At 41.1% G+C, this 19,934-nt stretch overlaps 1 protein-coding gene across 1 annotated transcript in view; it reads right to left on the bottom strand.

Moving 5' to 3' along the window:
* Positions 1-19,934, bottom strand: part of prim2 (DNA primase subunit 2) — a 212,204-nt gene that overhangs the window by 48,838 nt on the left and 143,432 nt on the right. Inside the window, exon 7 of the mRNA XM_087975924.1 lies at positions 10,119-10,186. Coding sequence (XP_087832050.1) covers positions 10,119-10,186 — 68 coding nt within the window. The remainder of the gene's footprint in view (positions 1-10,118; positions 10,187-19,934) is intronic.

Below are 19,934 nucleotides of genomic sequence, written 5' to 3'. Positions count from 1 at the left end.
CGTGGGAAATCATGTCTCACAAACTTGATTGAGTTTTTTGAAGAAGTAACAAAGCAGATTGATGAGGGCAGACCAGTAGATGTGATCTATATGGACTTCAGTAAGGTGTTCGACAAGGTTCCCCATGGAAGACTGATTAGCAAGGTTAGATCTCATGGAATACAGGGAGAACTAGCCATTTGGATACAGAACTGGCTCAAAGGTAGAAGACAAAGGGTGGTGGTGGAGGGTTGTTTTTCAGACTGGAGGCCACAAGGATCGGTGCTGGGGCCTCTAATTTTTGTCATTTACATAAATGATTTGGATGTGAGCATAAGAGGTACAGATAGTAAGTTTGCAGATGACACCAGAATTGGAGGTGTAGTGGACAGCGAAGAGGGTTACCTCAGATTACAACAGGATCTGGACCAGATGGACCAATGGGCTGAGAAGTGGCAGATGGAGTTTAATTCAGATAAATGTGAGGTGCTGCATTTTGGGAAAGCAAATCTTAGCAGGACTTATACACTTAATGGTAAGGTCCCAGGGAGTATGGCTGAACAAACAGATCTTGGAGTGCAAGTTCATAGCTCCTTGAAACTGGAGTCGCAGGTAGATAGGATAATGAAGGTGGTGTTTGGTATGCTTTCCTTTATTGGTCAGAGTATTGAGTACAGGAGTTGGGAGGTCATGTTGCGGCTGTACAGGACATTGGTTAGGCCACTGTTGGAATATTGCATGCAATTCTGGTCTCCTTCCTATCGGAAAGATGTTGTGAAACTTGAAAGGGTTCAGAAAAGATTTACAAGGATGTTGCCAGAGTTGGAGGATCTGAGCTACAGGGAGAGACTGAACAGGCTGGGGCTGTTTTCCCTGGAGCGTTGGAGGCTAAGGGGTGACCTTATAGAGGTTTACAAAATTATGAGGGGCATGGACAGGGTAAATAGACAAAGTCTTTTCCCTGGGGTCGGGGAGTCCCGAACTAGAGGGCATAGGTTTAGGGTGAGAGGGGAAAGGTATAAAAGAGACCGAAGGTGCAACTTTTTCACGCAGAGGGTGGTACATGTATGGAATGAGCTGCCAGAGGATGTGGTGGAGGCTAGTACAATTGCAACATTTAAGAGGCATTTGGATGGGTATATGAATAGGAAGGGTTTGGAGGGATATGGGCTGGGTGCTGGCAGGTGGGACTAGATTGGGTTGGGATATCTGGTTGGCATGGACGGGCTGGACCGAAGGGTCTGTTTCCATGTTTCCATCTCTATGACTCTATGTGTAAATCACAAAAACTTTTTTGAAAAAGTTGCATTCTCGGGTTAGCTTTTTAAAATGGTGATAGCTAGACAATATGTTGAAGGTGTTGGCCCCCTGTGTTCTCTGTCTATGCCATGATGTTTAGATTGATTCTAATCTAAAAAGTGAGATAACGGAGTTTTACATGAATTCATGCAGTTTTTGAGCAAAGTACAATGTAACCCTGCAAGCACAAATTCACCCCACAAAATATATGTGTGCATGTGGGTCTTTGTCTGTGTCTGTCTGACAGACACACACAGACAGACAGACAAAGACCCACATGCACAAATATATTTTGTGGAGTGAATTTGTACTTGCAGGGTTACATTGTACTTTGCTCAAAAAAACTGCATGAATTCATGTAAAACTCCGTTATCTCACTTCTTAGATTAGAATCAATCTAAATATCATGGCATTGACAGAGAACACAGGGGGCTAACACCTTCAACATATTGTCTAGCTATCACCATTGTTAACAGCTAACCCGAGAATGCAACTTTTTAAAAAAAGGTTTTGTGATTTACACATGAAAGAAGTGAAACTATCATGATATTCAAACAGATGAAAGACTTAACAGACAATCAACTTTTCAATGTATAATTTCAGTTACATCACACTGTAAATTTTTGCTATAAATTCTGTGTGTTAGGATTGAGCCCTCCACTATCACCTGAAGGAGCGACACTTCGAAAGCTAGTGTGCTTCCAATTAAACCTGTTGGTCTATAACCTGGTGTTGTGTGATTTTTAACTTTGTACACCCCAGTCCAACACCGGCATCTCCAAATCATGCTTTTTCAAATGAATGTCACATTGTGCTCAGCTACCATTAAATCAGTTTGGACAGACAAGACTGATGATATCCTTCTTTCCATTTAGGATAAGACGCTGTACCTACATCAACAGCGCATGAAAAGCAAAGGGGCATTAAAGGCTTCAATGATCCCTCACTGTAATTACCAAATTCATTCACATACATGCTGTTCTTGAATGTTGTCTCCCCATAACCCTCGCCAAAGGCACATTTGAGGATTTAGCATGCCAACTTTCTTAGTACACCAGCATAATACTTCCTGATGAATAGGGAAAATGTGTTCCAGAGTTAATTAATTCACAATATATCCTGAATTGATCAGTTTCTTCCTCAAACAGACAATCACGCTTGTTACACAAGTGTCATCATTACTATTCTTCTTTGGTACTCAATTTCAAATGCCTATTACAAAATATTTACATTAACACTTTCAAATGCTAAAGAAAAGGAACAAATCATGATCTAGGCCAGTGTATTTTAAAATTTTGTCTGTACATCCACATCATGTTTAAAAACAAAATCAAACCAGTGCAAGGAGTTTATTCAACTTCACTTGTCAGATGGTGTTAATTTGACATACACTGCTGCTTGAGTTTCCTGCTAGCTATCCTTATAGCATAGCACACTTCATTACAATTCTCAGATTATCCCCCACATAGCTCTTCTTGTAATTTTTATGGGCAATGACACCATCAAAAGGTTTCGGACGTCTGGTTCTGATTCCCTTTAGCAATACCGACAACCATATGGACTAAATAATAAGATTGCTTCCGAAGTTGACATGAGCAACAATTCCTTAACCTTAGCAGCTGCCGCTGGAAATAATGAACACCCTGGCTGCTTTATTCTACAGCTACCAAGTAGTAATTTGCTCAAGAGCTTGCAACTTCTCAGATTTTCTTGGTACAAGGAAGCAAGAATGCCCTTAGAAGTGCAAAAAGGTTGCCCTCATGCTGTGTTGCTCATACTCTATGGCTTATTGCTCTCATCATGAAAGGAATATTATATGATAGATTCAGATTGCTAGCTAAAAAGTGTCTCTTTTAATTAGATCTAATCATTTGAATCTGATGCCCCTCAAACAACACACAAGCAAAGCCTGCTGAAATGAAGGCATTTCAGAGTTTCACCACACATACACATTGAAACAAAAATACTTTAATCACTTTCCCTAGTCAATTTGAAGCGAGTCCCAGATAGTTGCAAGTATTAAACTATTCACCAAGATCTATTAAAACACAAATGTATAATTTAAAGATTCATCTGTTTTACCCCAGTAATGTTTGATTCTTGCCAAATTCAAAATTAGCTCATCCCCAAAAGTATTTCAAGCAGACAAATTATTGTGCCTGCTAGAAATCTGAAATTAAAAGTTGGTTGAGCTGTACTTCTTTCGATTTAACATATTGACTGTGCTGCTCACAGTGCAGCCTCCTGTCCAGCGGAGAGACCAACTCTAGATTTGGTGACCACTGTTCAGACCATGTGATTAAGTATGATCTTGAGCTTCCAGATACCTGCCATTTCAATTCTGCACTTTCCTCCACACTAGTCTAGACCTGTGTGTTCAGACGAAACTCAAGGGAAGCTACAGGAAAACCACCACTTGACAGCAAATTTAATCATTTCAGATCAGAACTTTTGTTGCGACTTTTTCAGACAGCAGCAGCTGTTAGAGGTTTTTTTTAAAGAGGAGGGAGGTGGACATGCAGAGTAGTTCAAGCAAAGAATTCCAGAATTCCTACATAGCTGAAGGCATGGCAACAGTAAATTAGTTAAAATGGGGGAGTGCAAGAGGCCGGAAAGGTAAGAGGACTGAGATCTTAAAGGTTTGTATTGCTGGAGAAGGGCGTAGAGATAAGGAGAATCTGGGTCACAGCAGGTTTAAAAACAAGGATGGGAATTTTAAAACTGAGGCATCATCAGTCTTGGAGTCAATGAAGTTCAGGAGTGATGAGAGAATGGCATGGTAGTAAGTAAGTATTGGGCAACATAGTTTCAATGGCTACAAGTGAATGTAGAATGAAAAATGGGAAGCCAGCCTGGAATGCAACCGACTAGTCAGTCCTAGAGATGACAATCAATGGAACAAGTGCCATTTGTGGAGGAGAGTACCAAACTTGATCACCATTGTATGCAGAAGTGTTTCCTAATTTAATTCTGGTCTACCCTGGCTCAAATTTATAAGCAATGCCCTACATCCTAGGCTCTCTAGCCAGAAGAAATATTTTTCCCTGATCTACCATCTCTGCTCCCATTAACATCTTGAAAAGTGTGATCAAATTCCAGCGAATACAACATTAGATTGTTTGATTCCTCTTCGTAACCTTAGAGTCGGATATCATTCTGGTAATCTGATACTGTATTTCTTCTGAAAATCAATACACCCTTCTTCAGGTGTAGCGCCAACAACTGTTCAAAGATATGGTCTAGTCTAACCAGAGCTTTGTAAAGCTGAAGCATAAGTTGTACTCCCACATATTCTGTTCCTCTGCATATAAAAGTCAGCAAATAGCACATTTTAAATTAGTTTCCATGCCTTCCCATGATGTTTGAATGATCCAAATTATGTCATGTGGTTGCAATGTCAGCTTGAGCTGCTGGGCCCTGGTTTCACTTCATTCAAGGATAGCAGATTTATCTGCTTTTCAATGTAGTGTCAGCTGAAATTTTCCAGTGAAGTGCTGGAGTCAGACTTAAAATCTATACTTATCTTACCGAGTCAGCATCTGAAGGAAGTTAAAAGTGTGCATTATAGGGGCCACTGAGGAGGACTTGGAAGACCACAACTGGTGACAAATATTTGAAAGGAAAATAAATCAGACTCGAAATTGACTAAATCACCAGCTCAAGATGGTATACATCTCAGATGAAAGGTCACCAGTGAATAAGTAGTATAAACATTGCAAATGGGAATTATATTTAAGAACTAGAGAATTAGCAATCTTCAAAGGGAAGCATATTCACAACTCGGACCTTTCTTCCAAGCTGGGCAGAATTCTCCCAATTATGGAAGAAAATAATTCAGCTCTCTCAGAAATAAAAGCAAATTATTTAAGATACTGCCCTGCTTTATCTCTTAAAGGTTAGTAATTTTCTCCAATGAAAATTTTAAGTTCTGCTCTATACATATTTTGGTGATTACAAATTTGCATATTCCAAAAAAGTATTTTTTTCATGAAATAAATGCCAGAGGTATTCAAACACATTAAAAAATCTGGGTGTGGAACAGTCCTAGAATGTGGCTAGAATACAAAAAACTACTGTGTTCAAAATTAATACTGAGGGGGAAAGGGAAAGGTGGGGTGGAGGAAGAACAGGGAGGAACCTGTCTTCTGACACTGTAGCTTGAGCACAAGTGTCCAAAAACACACTAATGAACTATTTTTTTTTCATTATTCATTCATCAGATACAGGCTTCAATGGCTAGGCAAACTCCAAGGTGGTGGTCAGATGCCTCTTGAACAGTCCTTCAGGGTTAGCTTCACCTATAGTGCTTTTAGGAGGGAGTTCCAGGATTTTGACCCACAGTGAATGCGAAGGAATGCTGGTGTAGTTCCAAGTCAGGATTGTCTGCGGCTTGGAGGGGAACTTGCAGACACTGAAGCACTCATGCATCTGCTACTTTTGTTCCCTGTTTATCCTTATCACCTTTCTTGAATAATGGAACTATATTAGCTGCCTTCCAATTCTCTATGAAGACAGGATTTAAAAATTAATGTCAGAGCCCCTGCAACCTCCTCTTTTGTCTCCCACAACAGCCTGGAATACATGTCATCTGAGCCCAGGGATTTATCTACTTTTAAATGTGCTAAAACCACTAACATTGCTTGTCTCTCAATGCTAATGTGTTCGAGAATATCACAGTTCACTTGCCTGATTTAAATACCAACATCATTCTTCTATTTAGCAAATTTAGTTAAGAGTTCTGTTCGTAAACTGAAAGTGACATTGATTCCAGCTTCAATTTACTTAGTAGACTTCCTCTTGACATGGCCATTGAACTCTCATATCTACGCTGACTTCCCCAGTGCAGCACTGTGGAACTGAGTTAAAGTAAACATGAAAACAGGACCGCATCGGTCCTCTCAGGTTGGTGCAAAAAATGCCTTGACGCTATAATGAATAAGAGATGGGGGGGAATTATTCCCAAAATTTTGCCAATACTTATCCCTAAGCCAATATCATTGAAAAAAGGATTATTTGTCATTACTACATTACTGTTTACGGAAACGTGCTCGCTGAAAATTAGCTGTGTTTTCGACAGTACAATGCTGACTACATCTCATCGGCTATAAAACACTTTCAGAAACCAAGCTTGCAAAAGAAGGGTATATAAATGCAAGTCTTCCTTTTCCATTAGGACAATACGGGAATAACGTTTAGGAAGAGAATATTTTTCATCCTTGCAAGCATTATTATTCTAAAACAGAACAGTTTGCCTGCTACCTTGCTTCCAAGTCTTGATGCATTGATTTGCTTAAGATACATGAAGGGAGACAGATATACTTAGAAGTATTATCTTGGGAATAACACCATTCCATCTCCCATCAGATGAGATCTGTGATAACAATACTGTGACCTACATCTATCACGCAAACAAATTTCTTAAGGAGTGTAAATTCCATTAGAACTACAAATATTAAATGGCCCTAAATAAGAAACAACAGGTAGCAATGTAAAATTAAGAAAATAAATTGCTTTTTTTTTCCCCCAAAAGTCAATGCATTTTTCATTTAAAATGAATCAAAGTGCTTTATACATAACTTTCAAAATGTGAATGGAGCATAATGAAACAGGAAGTGATCTATTTTGATACATGGAAGAAATACTAACATGAAGAAGCTGAAGCATTGATCCTAACATGACAACTAGGGAGGTAAATTTAAGACGAGGAAGAGATTTGATGTGATACATATAGGAAAGTTGCTGCTTGCGAGGAAAACCAAAACATAGGGTCATAAATAGGGCTGTATGACACTGGCAAGTTTGAAAGAGAGGGGGCTTAGATGATCAGATTAATTGAGTGCAGGACCTGTGACACACAATAAAAAAGTCCTGACAGGACTAGAGGGGAGATCGACAAGAAACTAATGAAAGATAAATGAAAAGAACAAGGGTGGAGGCAGGGTGTCCAAACACACTGAACTGATAAGACATCTTGGTCACTTAAGATTGTAGCTGAAAATGTGTTGCTGGAAAAGCGCAGCAGGTCAGGCAGCATCCAAGGAACAGGAGAATCGACGTTTCGGGCATAGGCCCTTCTTCAGGAATGAGGAAAGTGTGTCCAGCAGGCTAAGATAAAAGGTAGGGGGGAGGGACTTGGGGGAGGGGCGTTGGAAATGCGATAGGTGAAGGGAGGTCAAGGTGAGGGTGATAGGCCGGAGTGGGGTGGGGGCGGAGAGGTCGGGAAGAAGATTGCAGGTTAGGAAGGTGGTGCTGAGTTCGAGGGATTTGACTGAGACAAGGTGGGGGGAGGGGAAATGAGGAAACTGGAGAAATCTGAGTTCATCCCTTGTGTTTGGAGGGTTCCCAGGCGGAAGATGAAGCGCTCCTCCTCCAACCGTCGTGTTGCCAAGGTCTGGCGATGGAGGAGTCCAAGGACCTGCATGTCCTTGGTGGAGTGGGAGGGGAAGTTGAAGTGTTGAGCCACGGGATGGTTGGGTTGGTTGGTCCGGGTGTCCCAGAGGTGTTCTCTGAAACGTTCCGCAAATAGGCGGCCTGTCTCCTCAATATAGAGGAGGCCACATCGGATGCAGCGGATGCAGTAGATGATGTGTGTGGAGGTGCAGGTGAATTTGTGGCGGATATGGAAGTGTCCCTTGGGGCCTTGGAGGGAAGGAAGGGGGGAGGTGTGGGTGCAAGTTTTGCATTTCTTGCGGTTGCAGGGGAAGGTGCCGGGAGTGGAGGTTGTAACAATGATTTCTTCCGACTAGCTGTAAGAAGTGCAGGTAGAGGTTATAGCAGACAGTCAAGAAAGCAGCAAGGACTGCTGTGCAGTTTAACCTCAACAACATCCTCAATTGAAATTAAAACATCCCTTTGTAATTTCCCTTTTTTGAAAAACATGCTTCTAAATTTCTAACTGTAGGTCACAGTACAATCAAGGTAGTAACCCAATATCATTCATAGCGTGCAACCTATCAGTTAGCTGAGCAAGAGCTAAAGCTTCAGTTTGAAATGCTACATTTGAACAAGTGAGCTTATTAATATCAATTACCAGCCTTGCTTTCTACTATACCATATGACACAGTTATGACAGATCTCAGAAGTGATCATAAAAGCAAAGCAATGTTTTTTTCACAAATCAAAATTTTCCATATGATGCTGTACTCCTATCACCATAATCAACTATGATAATAAGCTTGGTACAAGACAGTTTGTGCCATTTTAAAGTGACTGCAATCTTGTTAGTCAAACAAAAAACATGCTCTTCTAAGTGCGCATTATTGTTGAAACATTTGATAAATATTATGTTTACATTAATGAAAACATATACTGAAGCCAAGTACTGTAATCTTGCAGTCAATGCATTCAACATTGACATTATAGCCTAGATCTTGTTTGCAGACAAAGGAAACTGCAGATGCTGGATTCGAAGACAAGGAGGCTGAAAGAACACAGCAAGCCAGGCAGCATCAGGTGGTGAAGAAGTCAACGTTTCAGATATAACCCTTCTTCAGGACTGGGGGTGGGAGTAAGGGAAGCTGCAGATGAAGGGGGTTGCTGGGGGTGGTGAGGCGAGGATAGGTGAACACAGGAAGAGGGTGCAACCTGTTTGGTTGATTGGAAGAATGAATCCAGTTGGTGGTTAGAAGGGAGGATCAATGAGAGGAATGGAAGGGAGTGGGGAGGGGCTGGGAAGTGAGTCAGGTGATGGGAAGGGAGGTAATTTGAAATTGTGGTTTGGGGGGAATGGGGGGTGCCAGCAGGTTTTGAATCTTATCCTGCTGCTGGAGAAGGTACCTGGGTTTCAGGGGGGTTGGTGGGGAGAGTGGGGCAAACCAAGGATTGGCGAAGGGAACGGTCCTTGCAGAAGGCGGAGAGGGGTGGGGAGGGGAAGATGTTCTTGGTGGCGGGGTCTAGTTGGAGTTGGCAAAAGTGTTTAAGGATGATGCTTTGGATGCAGAGACTATTGCATTTGTGGAGGGTCTGGTTTAAAGCAGTGGAACAGGGAATGGAGGTGGTGTGGTGGAGGAATGTCTGAATGACAGAGGGGGGGTGGAAAAGCATATTGTTCAAAATAGATGGACACCTGGGATGCTTGAGAGTGGATTGTCTCCTCATCCAAGCAGATGCAGTGGAGGTTCAGGGATTGAGACAACAGGATGGAGCTCTTGCAGGATTCTGGGTGGAAGGTGGTGTAGTCCAGGTCGTTGTGAGAGTCTGTGGGTTTATCGTAAACTATTTCTGATGAAGGGCTTTTGCCTGAAACATAAATTTTCCTGCTCCTCCAATGCTGCCTGACCTGCTGTGCTTTTCCAGCACCACTCTAATCTAAACTCTGGTTTCCAGCATCTGCAGTCCTCACTTTTGCCTGGTTTATCGTAAATGTCTGTCTGGAGACTGTCACCGGAAATAGGGAGGTCAAGAAAGGGGAGAGAGGTGTCCAAGATGGACCAAGTGAATTTGAGGCGGGGTGGAAGTTGTGGGCAAAGTCGATGAACTACTCCAGTTCAGCTTGGGTGCAGGACGCTGCACCAATGCAGTCATCGATGTAATGACAGAAGAGTTGGTGCCTAGAGCCTGTGTCAATATTGAACAGGGACTGTTTGACGTAGCCAACGAAGAGGCAGGTATAGCTAGGGCCCATCCTAGTGTCCAGGGGGTGGGCCCATCCTAGTGCCCACCCCCTGGATTTGGAGGAAATGGGAAGAGTTATTAAAGGAAAAGTTATTAAGGGCGAGGACTAGTTCGGCAAGGCGGAGGAGGATATTGGTGGAGAGGGAACTACAGTAATGAGATCCTCATCAGTGTAGATTATATTTAGTTTACACCTGCATTTAAACTGTCAGAGAAGGAATTATTACCTGAGGTGGTTCAGCAGAGGCTGAAGTCGCTCGTCTGACTGTACAACAGGCAGCGATCTTGACGCAATCTGCAGAAAATAGGTAATGTTACAGTGAGATTCCATTCACAAACAAACAGCTAAGCCAAATTAATCAATGCACAACAAAAATTTACAAGTAGCACAATCTGTCTCATGTCATCAAGACAAGCCAATCGCAAGTTCTGAAAAGTACACAAGTCTCTTCAATGATTACAAACATGAAAGCAGACAGATCTGTCCAGCCCTTCAAGTCTGTTTCACCATTCAGTTAGATTGTGGCTGATTTGCATCTTAACTCCATTTATCTGATTTAATTCCATAACCTTTGCCAAACAGAAAAGTCAGAATTAAAAGTTTCAAATGACTCACAGCGTCAACAGATATGTGGGAAAGAGTTTCAGATTTGAGCAACATTGAATAAGCCTCACACATTATCTATGAATGGCTTAATTCTTAAAGTTATTACCCCTTTGTTCCGGACCCCATCCCCAACTCACCTTAAGTAAATTGGGAAGCTGGAACAATCTGTGGAAAGAAAATTAACATTTCAAGTGTGGTGACCCTTCTCTAGAACTGATTGTAGCTAGGAAAAGTTGGGAGGGAGGGTGTTTAGGGAGGGAGGAGTGAACGAATAGGTAGAGATGGAGCCCTAAGAGACAGAGGTAGGCACTCAAGGGATGGATGTTAATATGGAGAAAGTGGGTCTGCAGATGCTGGAGATCAGAGTCGAAAGGTGTGGCGCTGGAAAAACACAGCAGGTTGGGCAGCATCCAAGGAACAGGAGAATTAACATTTCGGGCATAAGCCCTTCAACAGGAATGTGGCACATTCTTCTGCATCCATTTTCACATCTAAACTATCTCTCACCTTTCAGTGCTTTCTTATTTATGGCTAAACCATTTGATTTCATTCCTCAATTCCGTATTGGACTTGCTAATTTTTTTTTTAGAATATCATCTATTCCTTACTTCACTGTTCATCGATGCTGGTTGATTTTATATTCAAGTGTGTACCCATTTAGTTCAAATAGCTTGTCACTCCAACATTTACCTTACTGGAATACCAGTGGTTACCTGATTGGAATAACACACCAGAGACTTGGTCTATTAACCCAGAGAACATTCACAGATCCCAACAAGAGTTTTAAGAATATGAATGATGTCAAAGCTTCTTGCCTTGGAGTCATCAGGACTGGCACACAAGAAATCAAACTTAAAAAGGGAACAACAATTTATAAAGCATAAAAGGCTGCTGATCAAGCTTAGCATGGAGATGCAGCAGGAACTGTTAACTTACAAACCAAATAGGACCCCATTCCATGTAAGCAAAAGGAACTTGTCTATATGCTGCATTTTTTATCATGGAGATAAGGGTCATGGACTTCGCCAATCCCAGTTGTTATCACCATGGCAGCACCCTAACTAATCAGAGCTTACCTGTCCAGTCTCCGTTTCCTCAGATTGATCAAGCGAATAAAATGCTAATTATTAGTGAAAATTGGCAAAATGGCAGACAACTGTTAAGTATTCATTAATGTCCTTTCATGAAGGAAGTCTGTCATCCATACCCATGTGGTCTTTATCAGATTCCAGTCCCACACTAACAGCTACCCTCTAAATTGCTCTCGGAAGCTCGGTTGCATCAAAGCACTGAAGAGAAGCAACAAGAAAACGGTAGGTTGTTACTTTTACACAGTCCTTACAGAAAGTTTTTCAATGACTCAAACTGATAATGGTGTTTCTGCCCAACACTAGAGCGACACAGTGATTCCTGTGGTCTTGCTGTCCTCGTGCTTGCCTGGAGAAGCAATCTTCCTTTCAAAATGGTGTCCTAGATCCCCAATCTTTATCTCGTGTGAGGTTGATCTTTTCTTCTGCTGTATCACTGCCACACACACAGGTCAAAAACTGCCTAACTCGCTCTCTGCAAATGTTTCCTACCAGTCTGTGCAACACACACCTCACTCCAAAATGGGTGCACATCCAAACAGATCTCTTCCGATGCCCACTGCAGTGCAGGCATGTTAAAAATCACACAACACTAGGTTATAGTCCAACAGGTTTATCTGGAAGCACTAGCTTTCGAAGCGCTGCTCTTTCATCAGGTAGCTGGGATGTGCAGATGTGTCACTAACCTGTTTCAAACTAATGCATAAATGCACATACACAATCAACCAATTCTTCTGCACAATTAAGTAGATTTACTGAAATTCACTTAAAACGTTCACTCATTTGAACTTAGTTCCTAGCGGTCCATTTAATTGCTTCATCCTCACACAAAACAACAAATGACAAAAAGAAAGTGGAATTGTGCTTCAATTCCACATTTCATAAATCTCACTACAATAAAAAGACAAATCACTGGGATCTGTAATTCTATTTTTGAGCTATTTTTCACCCTTGTACTTAACAGAAAATTGTGAAACCCAGTTGAATGGAATATTTCACCTCTTAAACATCAGCAATATTACACAGGAGACCAGCATTTCTCCCCACAAAGAAATACAGAACATCCTCATTTCCATTTAGATGATAGTGTTCTGTGCACAGAAAAGAAAGATTGTGGTTTGTACATCCACACATCTTGCTGACATAATCAAGTGGAAATGAAGAGAAAGGCATGTATGCATCACTGACTGACTCAGGAACTATTGCACAGCAGGGAAGACAAAGATTAACAAATAAAGATATAAGCACATATCCAAAGTCTCACCAGCTGTCTCATTCAGATCCTAATTTTATCACTAAAAGGTTGCCTGACATATTGGAGTCAAGGTGCTTTTGGCCTCTTGCACAGTGTACAACAGTCAAATTGCTTCCGAGACAATGAACCGAGGTAAATTTACACAGTTCATCAAATATTTGGTCACAGAACAGAATCCTTATTCCAAGCATGAGCTCACACACTTCAATGCACCAGTGAAATACTTGGTGCCAAACAGAAAGGCTCTCCAATTTAAGGCCTCGTCTAGGCCAGGATATGCCCTTTTCAAGTACAGCAGCCAGTTACAAGGAGAAAGTCTGCATTAGATTATTTCAAAAGTGGTCTCTGTACTTATACCTAGAAAAAAGACCAAGGGAAAAATCCAGTGAAACTTTCACTATCCGATAGAAATGAAGTTTTCAAGCAGACACCATCCAGATAATGATTTGAGTGATATTTGAAATATGATTGTCTTCAATTTTGTATCTAAAATTTTATGTGGAGGTTCAATTTTGAAAACTGTTAGTGTTGGCTATACATCACACTTGCACCCTCCTCATTATGCAGGATAATAGTGAATAAATCTCTGTGCACAGCTAAGTAGAAAACGTTTTCAGTTGGCAAGGCCAACAATATCTGTTTTGCTCCCTATTGTCTTCACCCTTTTAAAGGTGGTGGCTCAGGCTGGAGCATGGTGCCACAGATCCATGTGCAAAACGAAAACTTCTGACTGAACCAACTTAAAACCACAGCCTGAAAGCAACATCAGACTTACCACCTGTCCATATGGCCCTCCTGACCTTAAACATGAATATCACGAAGATTAGGAATGCTCATTGGTGACCATTTTCAAACTTCAAAGTTTTTGAACCCCAACCTGCATTATGTGCTGCCATGCTCATGTAATTATGCCACAGCATTTATGAAAAAGACAGTCACTTTACAAGGCTAGAGGAGAATTTTTTTTAATGAGCTTTGCCAATAAAGGAGTGGCAATAAATTTAATAGTTTTCAGGAGGGAAATGGAAAGGAAAAATATGGAGGAGTGTGAGGATAGAGCAAGGGAAAGCTATGATGGGTTGACTGGCCTCTTGTGTTTTATGATTCTATAATTCATAGATATTATTGAACTGATTGTTCCTTTGTAAAAAAAAAAGTAATCGTCAAGAATATTTTGGAAAATGCTTATACTGCATAAGTATCATCAAAGCTCCACATATTTCAGCATTTATTTAAGCACCAATAATGCAGGCAGAGTTGAACCGTCGCCTGCTATGAAGTCAACTTTACCTTACCCACTACATAAAGGCATTCGCTCTGCATTAATGTGAACTCCTTCCATTTCCAATACCAGTTATTTTTCACACACAGGGGCTATGTTAAGGCAAATTTTCCAACCTTGTCCACAAAGGAGAAAGCTGACAATGCTTGAACCGACTGCATGTGAAATTTTATGACTGACAAGAAAAGGAAGACCAAAATCTCAATCTCTGTTGGATAACAGTACACTTGGCTACCCTACTGCTTCTAATCCATTTCTAACAATAATGACCATCATTTGTCTGAAGCATTTCACATACAGGAATCTTGGAGCAGTTTAAAGATATTGAAGAGTGCATTGATGAAAATACAGAACTTGTTCAGCATATATATACAGCGTCTTTTAACATTGCAAAACAGCATGAAAATGTCTTTGATCATTTTACACAAACATTTGACAGACATGACAACAGGACAGATGACCTAACATTTGATCAGAGAGATAGACTTGAACAGTGTTTCGAAGATGCAAGGTAAGGCATTGTGTCAAAGTGGTTTAAGCAGGTACTTCCAGACCTGAAGGCTTCTGAACTGAAGATCCAGCCAATGCTGGAGCAATTTAAATTATCACATGCAATTTGGAGGAACACAGAAACTCAATGGATTGTCGGTTACAGATGAAGAGGAACAAGGCATGGACAGTTTTATAAATAAAAAATTTCTAGAAGGACTTATTTTACTTCCACTTCTCAGTTTCTTTTGACCCAAGAAAGAAACAGATTTTTAAAAAAATTTAGAAGTCTCATTTTCTACAACCTTGTTCAGATAGGAATGTTAGGCACATCCAGAACAATGTCGAGAGTATGGTGCTGGAAAAGCACAGTAGGTCAGGCAGCATCCAAGCAGCAGGGGAATCGATGTTTCGGGCAAAAGCCCTTCATCAGGGATCATGCCCAAAATGTTGACTCTCCTGCTCTTTGGATTCTGCCTGGCCAGCTGTGCTTTTCCGGCACCACACTCTCAACTCTGATCTCCAGCATCTGCAGTCTTCACTATCTACATCCAGAATAATGGGAACATATTCAATTAAATACTTACTGTTGCATTAAATGCCTTCAACATTCTTTATCTCACCAGCTTTCAGACATCATGCCTGACACACAATAAAAGTCACAGAGTCGGAGTTTGTAACAGAATGGATAAAGACCTTTCAGCCCTACATGTCCACTTGGGTCATCAGGCCTCTCTCTACTCTAACCCCGTTTTCCAGCACTCAGCCTGTAACCTTGTATTAATTGCACTGCCAGTGCTCATCTGAATACTTCTTAAATATTGTGATGGCTCCCACCTCTACTGCCCCTTTCAGGCAGTGAAAAAGAAACTACCTTGCATTTAGCAGAATGATTTCAAGTTGTAAATTGATATCAAAGCTTGACATCATGAATCACCAGAAAGTAGATTTATTAAAGACTTCAAACAAAGATATGCATTTTGACCTCAATGTAGGATCACAAAACTAAATGAGAAAACCGATTAAAATGGCTTAGAAATTTTACCTGTGGAAAATATTCTTCCACAAAACTGCCATCAGTCATAAATTATTTCACAAGAAAGTTGCCTTGTTCATTTAAGCCTGTATTAAATTCCCTTTGCAAACCCCATTAAACAACTGCTTATCTTACATTTAAACTGAGAACCGCTACTTGCTATTTTATTCCATCAATCTGAACATGATTGAAGCAATAAGGAGAACCAATAAAAAAAGGCTTTGTAACTCAGGGAATTGCAGCTTCGAATAAACTATGTCTACTACCACACAGCAGGACTCACAATGTCCTATTTGTGCAGGTCACCACAAATGAATGGTAAAATGTGTCATTCCCCACAAAAGAGATTAGAAGTTGCAAAGCAGACTTGCTATGGATTGCGAGCTATTACTGCTAATAATAACATTATCCCAGATTGGTAAAGAAAAATAACTACCAATCAAACCCTGTAATCAGGAAGAGAAAGTGAGTACTGCAGGTGCTGGAGATCAGAGTTGAGAATGTGGTGCTGGAAAAGCACAGCCGGTCAGGCAGCATCCAAGGTGCAGTAGAATAGACTCTGGGCGTAAGCCCTTCACCAGGAATGAGGCTTTTGGGCCGGGGGCCTGAGAAATAAATGGTAGGGGGATGGTAGCTGCGAACGCAATAGGTCGATGAAGGTGCGGGGGAAGGATGTATGCTGGAGAGGAGGGTGGAGCAGATAGATGGGAAAGACAATGGACAGGTCAAGAGGGCAGTGCCAAGTTAGAGGCTTGGGACTGGGATAAGGTGTGGGCGGGGGTGGGGGGGGGCTGGGTTGAGGAAACTGGTGAAATCCACATTAATCCTGTATAGTTGCAAAGTCCCAAGGGGAAAGATGAGGCATTCTTCCCCCTGGTGTCAGCTGGTTAGGGTTAGGCGATGGAGTCAGCTCACGACCTGAGTGTCTCCTCGAAGCCTCCAATTCGACACCACTCTCCAGACCTGTCCATTGTCTTTCCCATCTATTCGCTCCACCCTCCTCTCGGATCTATCACCTTTTCCCCCACCGTCATCTACCTACTGCATTCTCAGCTACATTTCCTCCAGCCCCACCCCACTTCCCATCTCTCAGCACTCCCGACCCAGAAGGCTCATTCCTGAAGGGCTTATGCTCAAAACGTATACTCTCCCGCTCCTCGGATGCTGCCTGACCGGCTGTGCTTTTCTAGCACCACACTCTCGACTCTAAACTCAGTAATCAACCGAACACCACCCATTGGCAAGACGCTTTGCCAAGTGTTGATAAAGAAGGGTGTCTGGGAAAATTTGGAAACTTATCAGGACAAAAAAGACCAAAGCCAAGCTGCAGGCATGGATATTAAGCACTTTTAACAAAGACTGATCAGATAGGAACCTAAGCAGGTCAACAACCGGAATGCTTTGGTGTCCACTGACAATTATGCGGACAATGAGTGACATGTTCAAGCATACTCGATGTTTTGCTGAATGATCCATGATATTCAGTTTCCTTTTGACAGTGTGATTGGCCATCAAGTGCAAAACAGGTCAAGTCAAAATGATCGGTGTCTATGCAGCTGTTTGCCATGTTTGCCAGATGGAGCCAATTAATTTGGGTCACTTGTAACTTGGACAAAGCTACTGGAGGATGGCAAAGCATGAGCAAGTGCAGGTTTAGCCAAATTCTTTTGCACAGGCTGCCATGATGCAACAGCCTGTATGAAAGCCTAAATGAATGATGCGGCTGCCAGCCAAAGAGATGTCCCAAGTACTCGCCATCAATGCCATCAAATGTAGCCAAGCCTAACAGTTCACAACTGTTAAACATGATGATGCTCGCTCATCTTTAGGCAAGATGAAATCTTAGAGACAAGCATACCAATTACTTTTTATAATCCCATTCTCGTGCACCTTCATCTGCCACCTAGCTCCCTCACCTGCAGTCTTATTTTACTTGCTAGTGACTTTGGGACTTGTAATTTCTGTTTACTTCCTGGAACATATCAACCATTGGCATAAAATCCAGGTATGCCTTCTGCAATGATCCAGTCCAATGCCACCTGTATCATTCACTGCTGGATCCTGCATCAGCAATCAGACCCAAAACCTTTGTACAAGCAATAAAGGTTCCTTTTTGCCTGATCCGGGTTGGATTTTGATCCAAATTGGAAGTTTTTAAAATTTATTTGTGGGATGTCAACATCACTAGATAGGTGAGCAGTTATTTCCCATCCATAATTCCCCAAATAGCAGTTAAGAGTCAACCACATTTCTGTGGGTCTGGTGTCCCTAAAGGTCATTAGTGAATCAGATGGGTTTTTACTACAATTGATAGTGGTTAGACAAATGACATTAGACTGGCTTTTAATTCTACCTGCCAATTTGGGATCAAAAACCAAGTTCACTTTACATTGGCCTAGGTTTCTCGATTGCCGGTCCAGTGATGTTATCACTATGCCACCATCTTCTCCAAATTTGGGCTCTTAAGAACACCAACTTTTGCAAATCTACTCTTGTGGAACTAGCATTGCGCCTAAGATGGCTAAAGTGACTCGTGTTGCTCTGCTGACCTTGTTGTATTGTATGGGTACATAGTTGATAACATTGTGGGTTTCCTCCGGGTGCTCCGGTTTCCCCTCTCAGTCCAAACATGTGCAGGTTAGGTGAATTGACCAAGTTAAATTGCCCGTAGTGTTAGGTGAAGGGGTAAATGTAGGGGAATGGGTCTGGGTGGGTTGCACTTTGGCGGGTCGGTGTGGACTTGTTGGGCCGAAGGGCCTGTTTCCACACTAAGTAATCTAATCTAAAAAAAAGTTAGTGCATAACCAATTTGTATATATCCACATTATAAACTATGTTCATTACTTGTCAGATTTTAACAAGGAAACCAAACACCTTTAACATATCATCCACCTCCTCTCAACATCCCACATCTGACCCACATCTGACATCTCCTCAAATCTCAGTTTAAGCTAAAATAAGGAGTCAGATTTCCCAAAATTGATTTCTGATTAACAGAAGCAAATTAAAAAACAGATTAAAAGACATTTACTTTACAATGCTGGTAGCAGTTCTTGTTTTTGGAATGATTCATTATTACTTGCTCTGCCCTTGACAACCCTGGCCTGCATGTTTTAACCATCTTTATTTAACAGTACATGGTTAGGGAAAAGACAGGTGTAGAAGTGAGCCCTTTTACACCAAAAAGGTAAGACAACAAGGCTGCCTATGACACTACTCACTCTTGCAGCATGACCAAGTGTTTGTAAACAAACTTTTCAGGCCATTATATTCTGGTCTCCATTTCAACTGATGCTTCCCTTGTAGGTTTCAATCACTGTTCCAAACAAAAAGCTATATATCTAAACTGAGTATTATTGAATTGAGCATTTCCTTTTGTATTTGCTCATCTCTATTTGTTGAAATGAGAAATAAATTAACTTCGCTGTTATCTTTTAAAATTGATAAAGGGTTTGGCGCTTTGTATCATTTCAAATTTAAAAAACCTACTTTAGCACAATGTGGATGCTTTGTGCAGAGAAATTTTGATTACAAGGTCAGCTGGGAGACTGTAAATATACGCTTCAGAAGTCATGTTTGTGCTAATTGCTTTTCAAGTGTAGAGATTCTCCTCTATTATTTTTGGAGAGATGAAAGATGATCCATCTGGTAACAGATGTACAGTTTTAGGTCATATCAGCTCTCTAACATCAGCAGTCTATGGGCTTGTTATTTATTTCAGAGCTGTTATTTTTAATGAAACATTTGTATGTTGGCCTTTTCTAGGCATGCTTAACTTTTTTTTGTTTTTGCTCGTCACTTAGGCTAAGGATTATTTAGCTGGTACATATCGGAGGCAATGATAAGTGCATAAAATTACTGAAAACACCTTGAACACCCCAAGTACAAGTTAACAATTGACTTTACCTCAGCTATCAATCACAATAAGTGATCAGATACTGCTTCACAGGAAGTCATCAGCAATTATCCATCAGCCACATAAATGATAGAAGGATAGCAGCACGAGTACAGAGTGGATTGGTACACCATTATATGATTCAAAGAAACAAATATTCCAGCTTCAAAACACCCGCAGCCATTGATTTCCTGATAATTAAATTTAATTTATGCTTTCATGGCACACAATTTTAAATCAAGGTGTACAAATGCATCAGTCCAACTCCCTCACCGTCAATGACTGTGGATAAGTTTTAATTGTTCTATGGCCCAAGGTTAATCACTAGCCAGATACACACAAATTTAAGATACAAGGCCACAACACCAACAGTCACTTATTTCCTAAGATC

Source organism: Chiloscyllium plagiosum, unplaced genomic scaffold (assembly GCF_037043375.1).
Source record: "Chiloscyllium plagiosum isolate Xiang-an unplaced genomic scaffold, Cpla_swu_hap1 HiC_scaffold_3, whole genome shotgun sequence".
Taxonomy (NCBI): Eukaryota; Metazoa; Chordata; class Chondrichthyes; order Orectolobiformes; family Hemiscylliidae; genus Chiloscyllium; species Chiloscyllium plagiosum.
The sequence above is the reverse complement of the archived record's forward strand: the minus strand, read 5'-3'. Positions and strand labels throughout refer to the sequence as shown.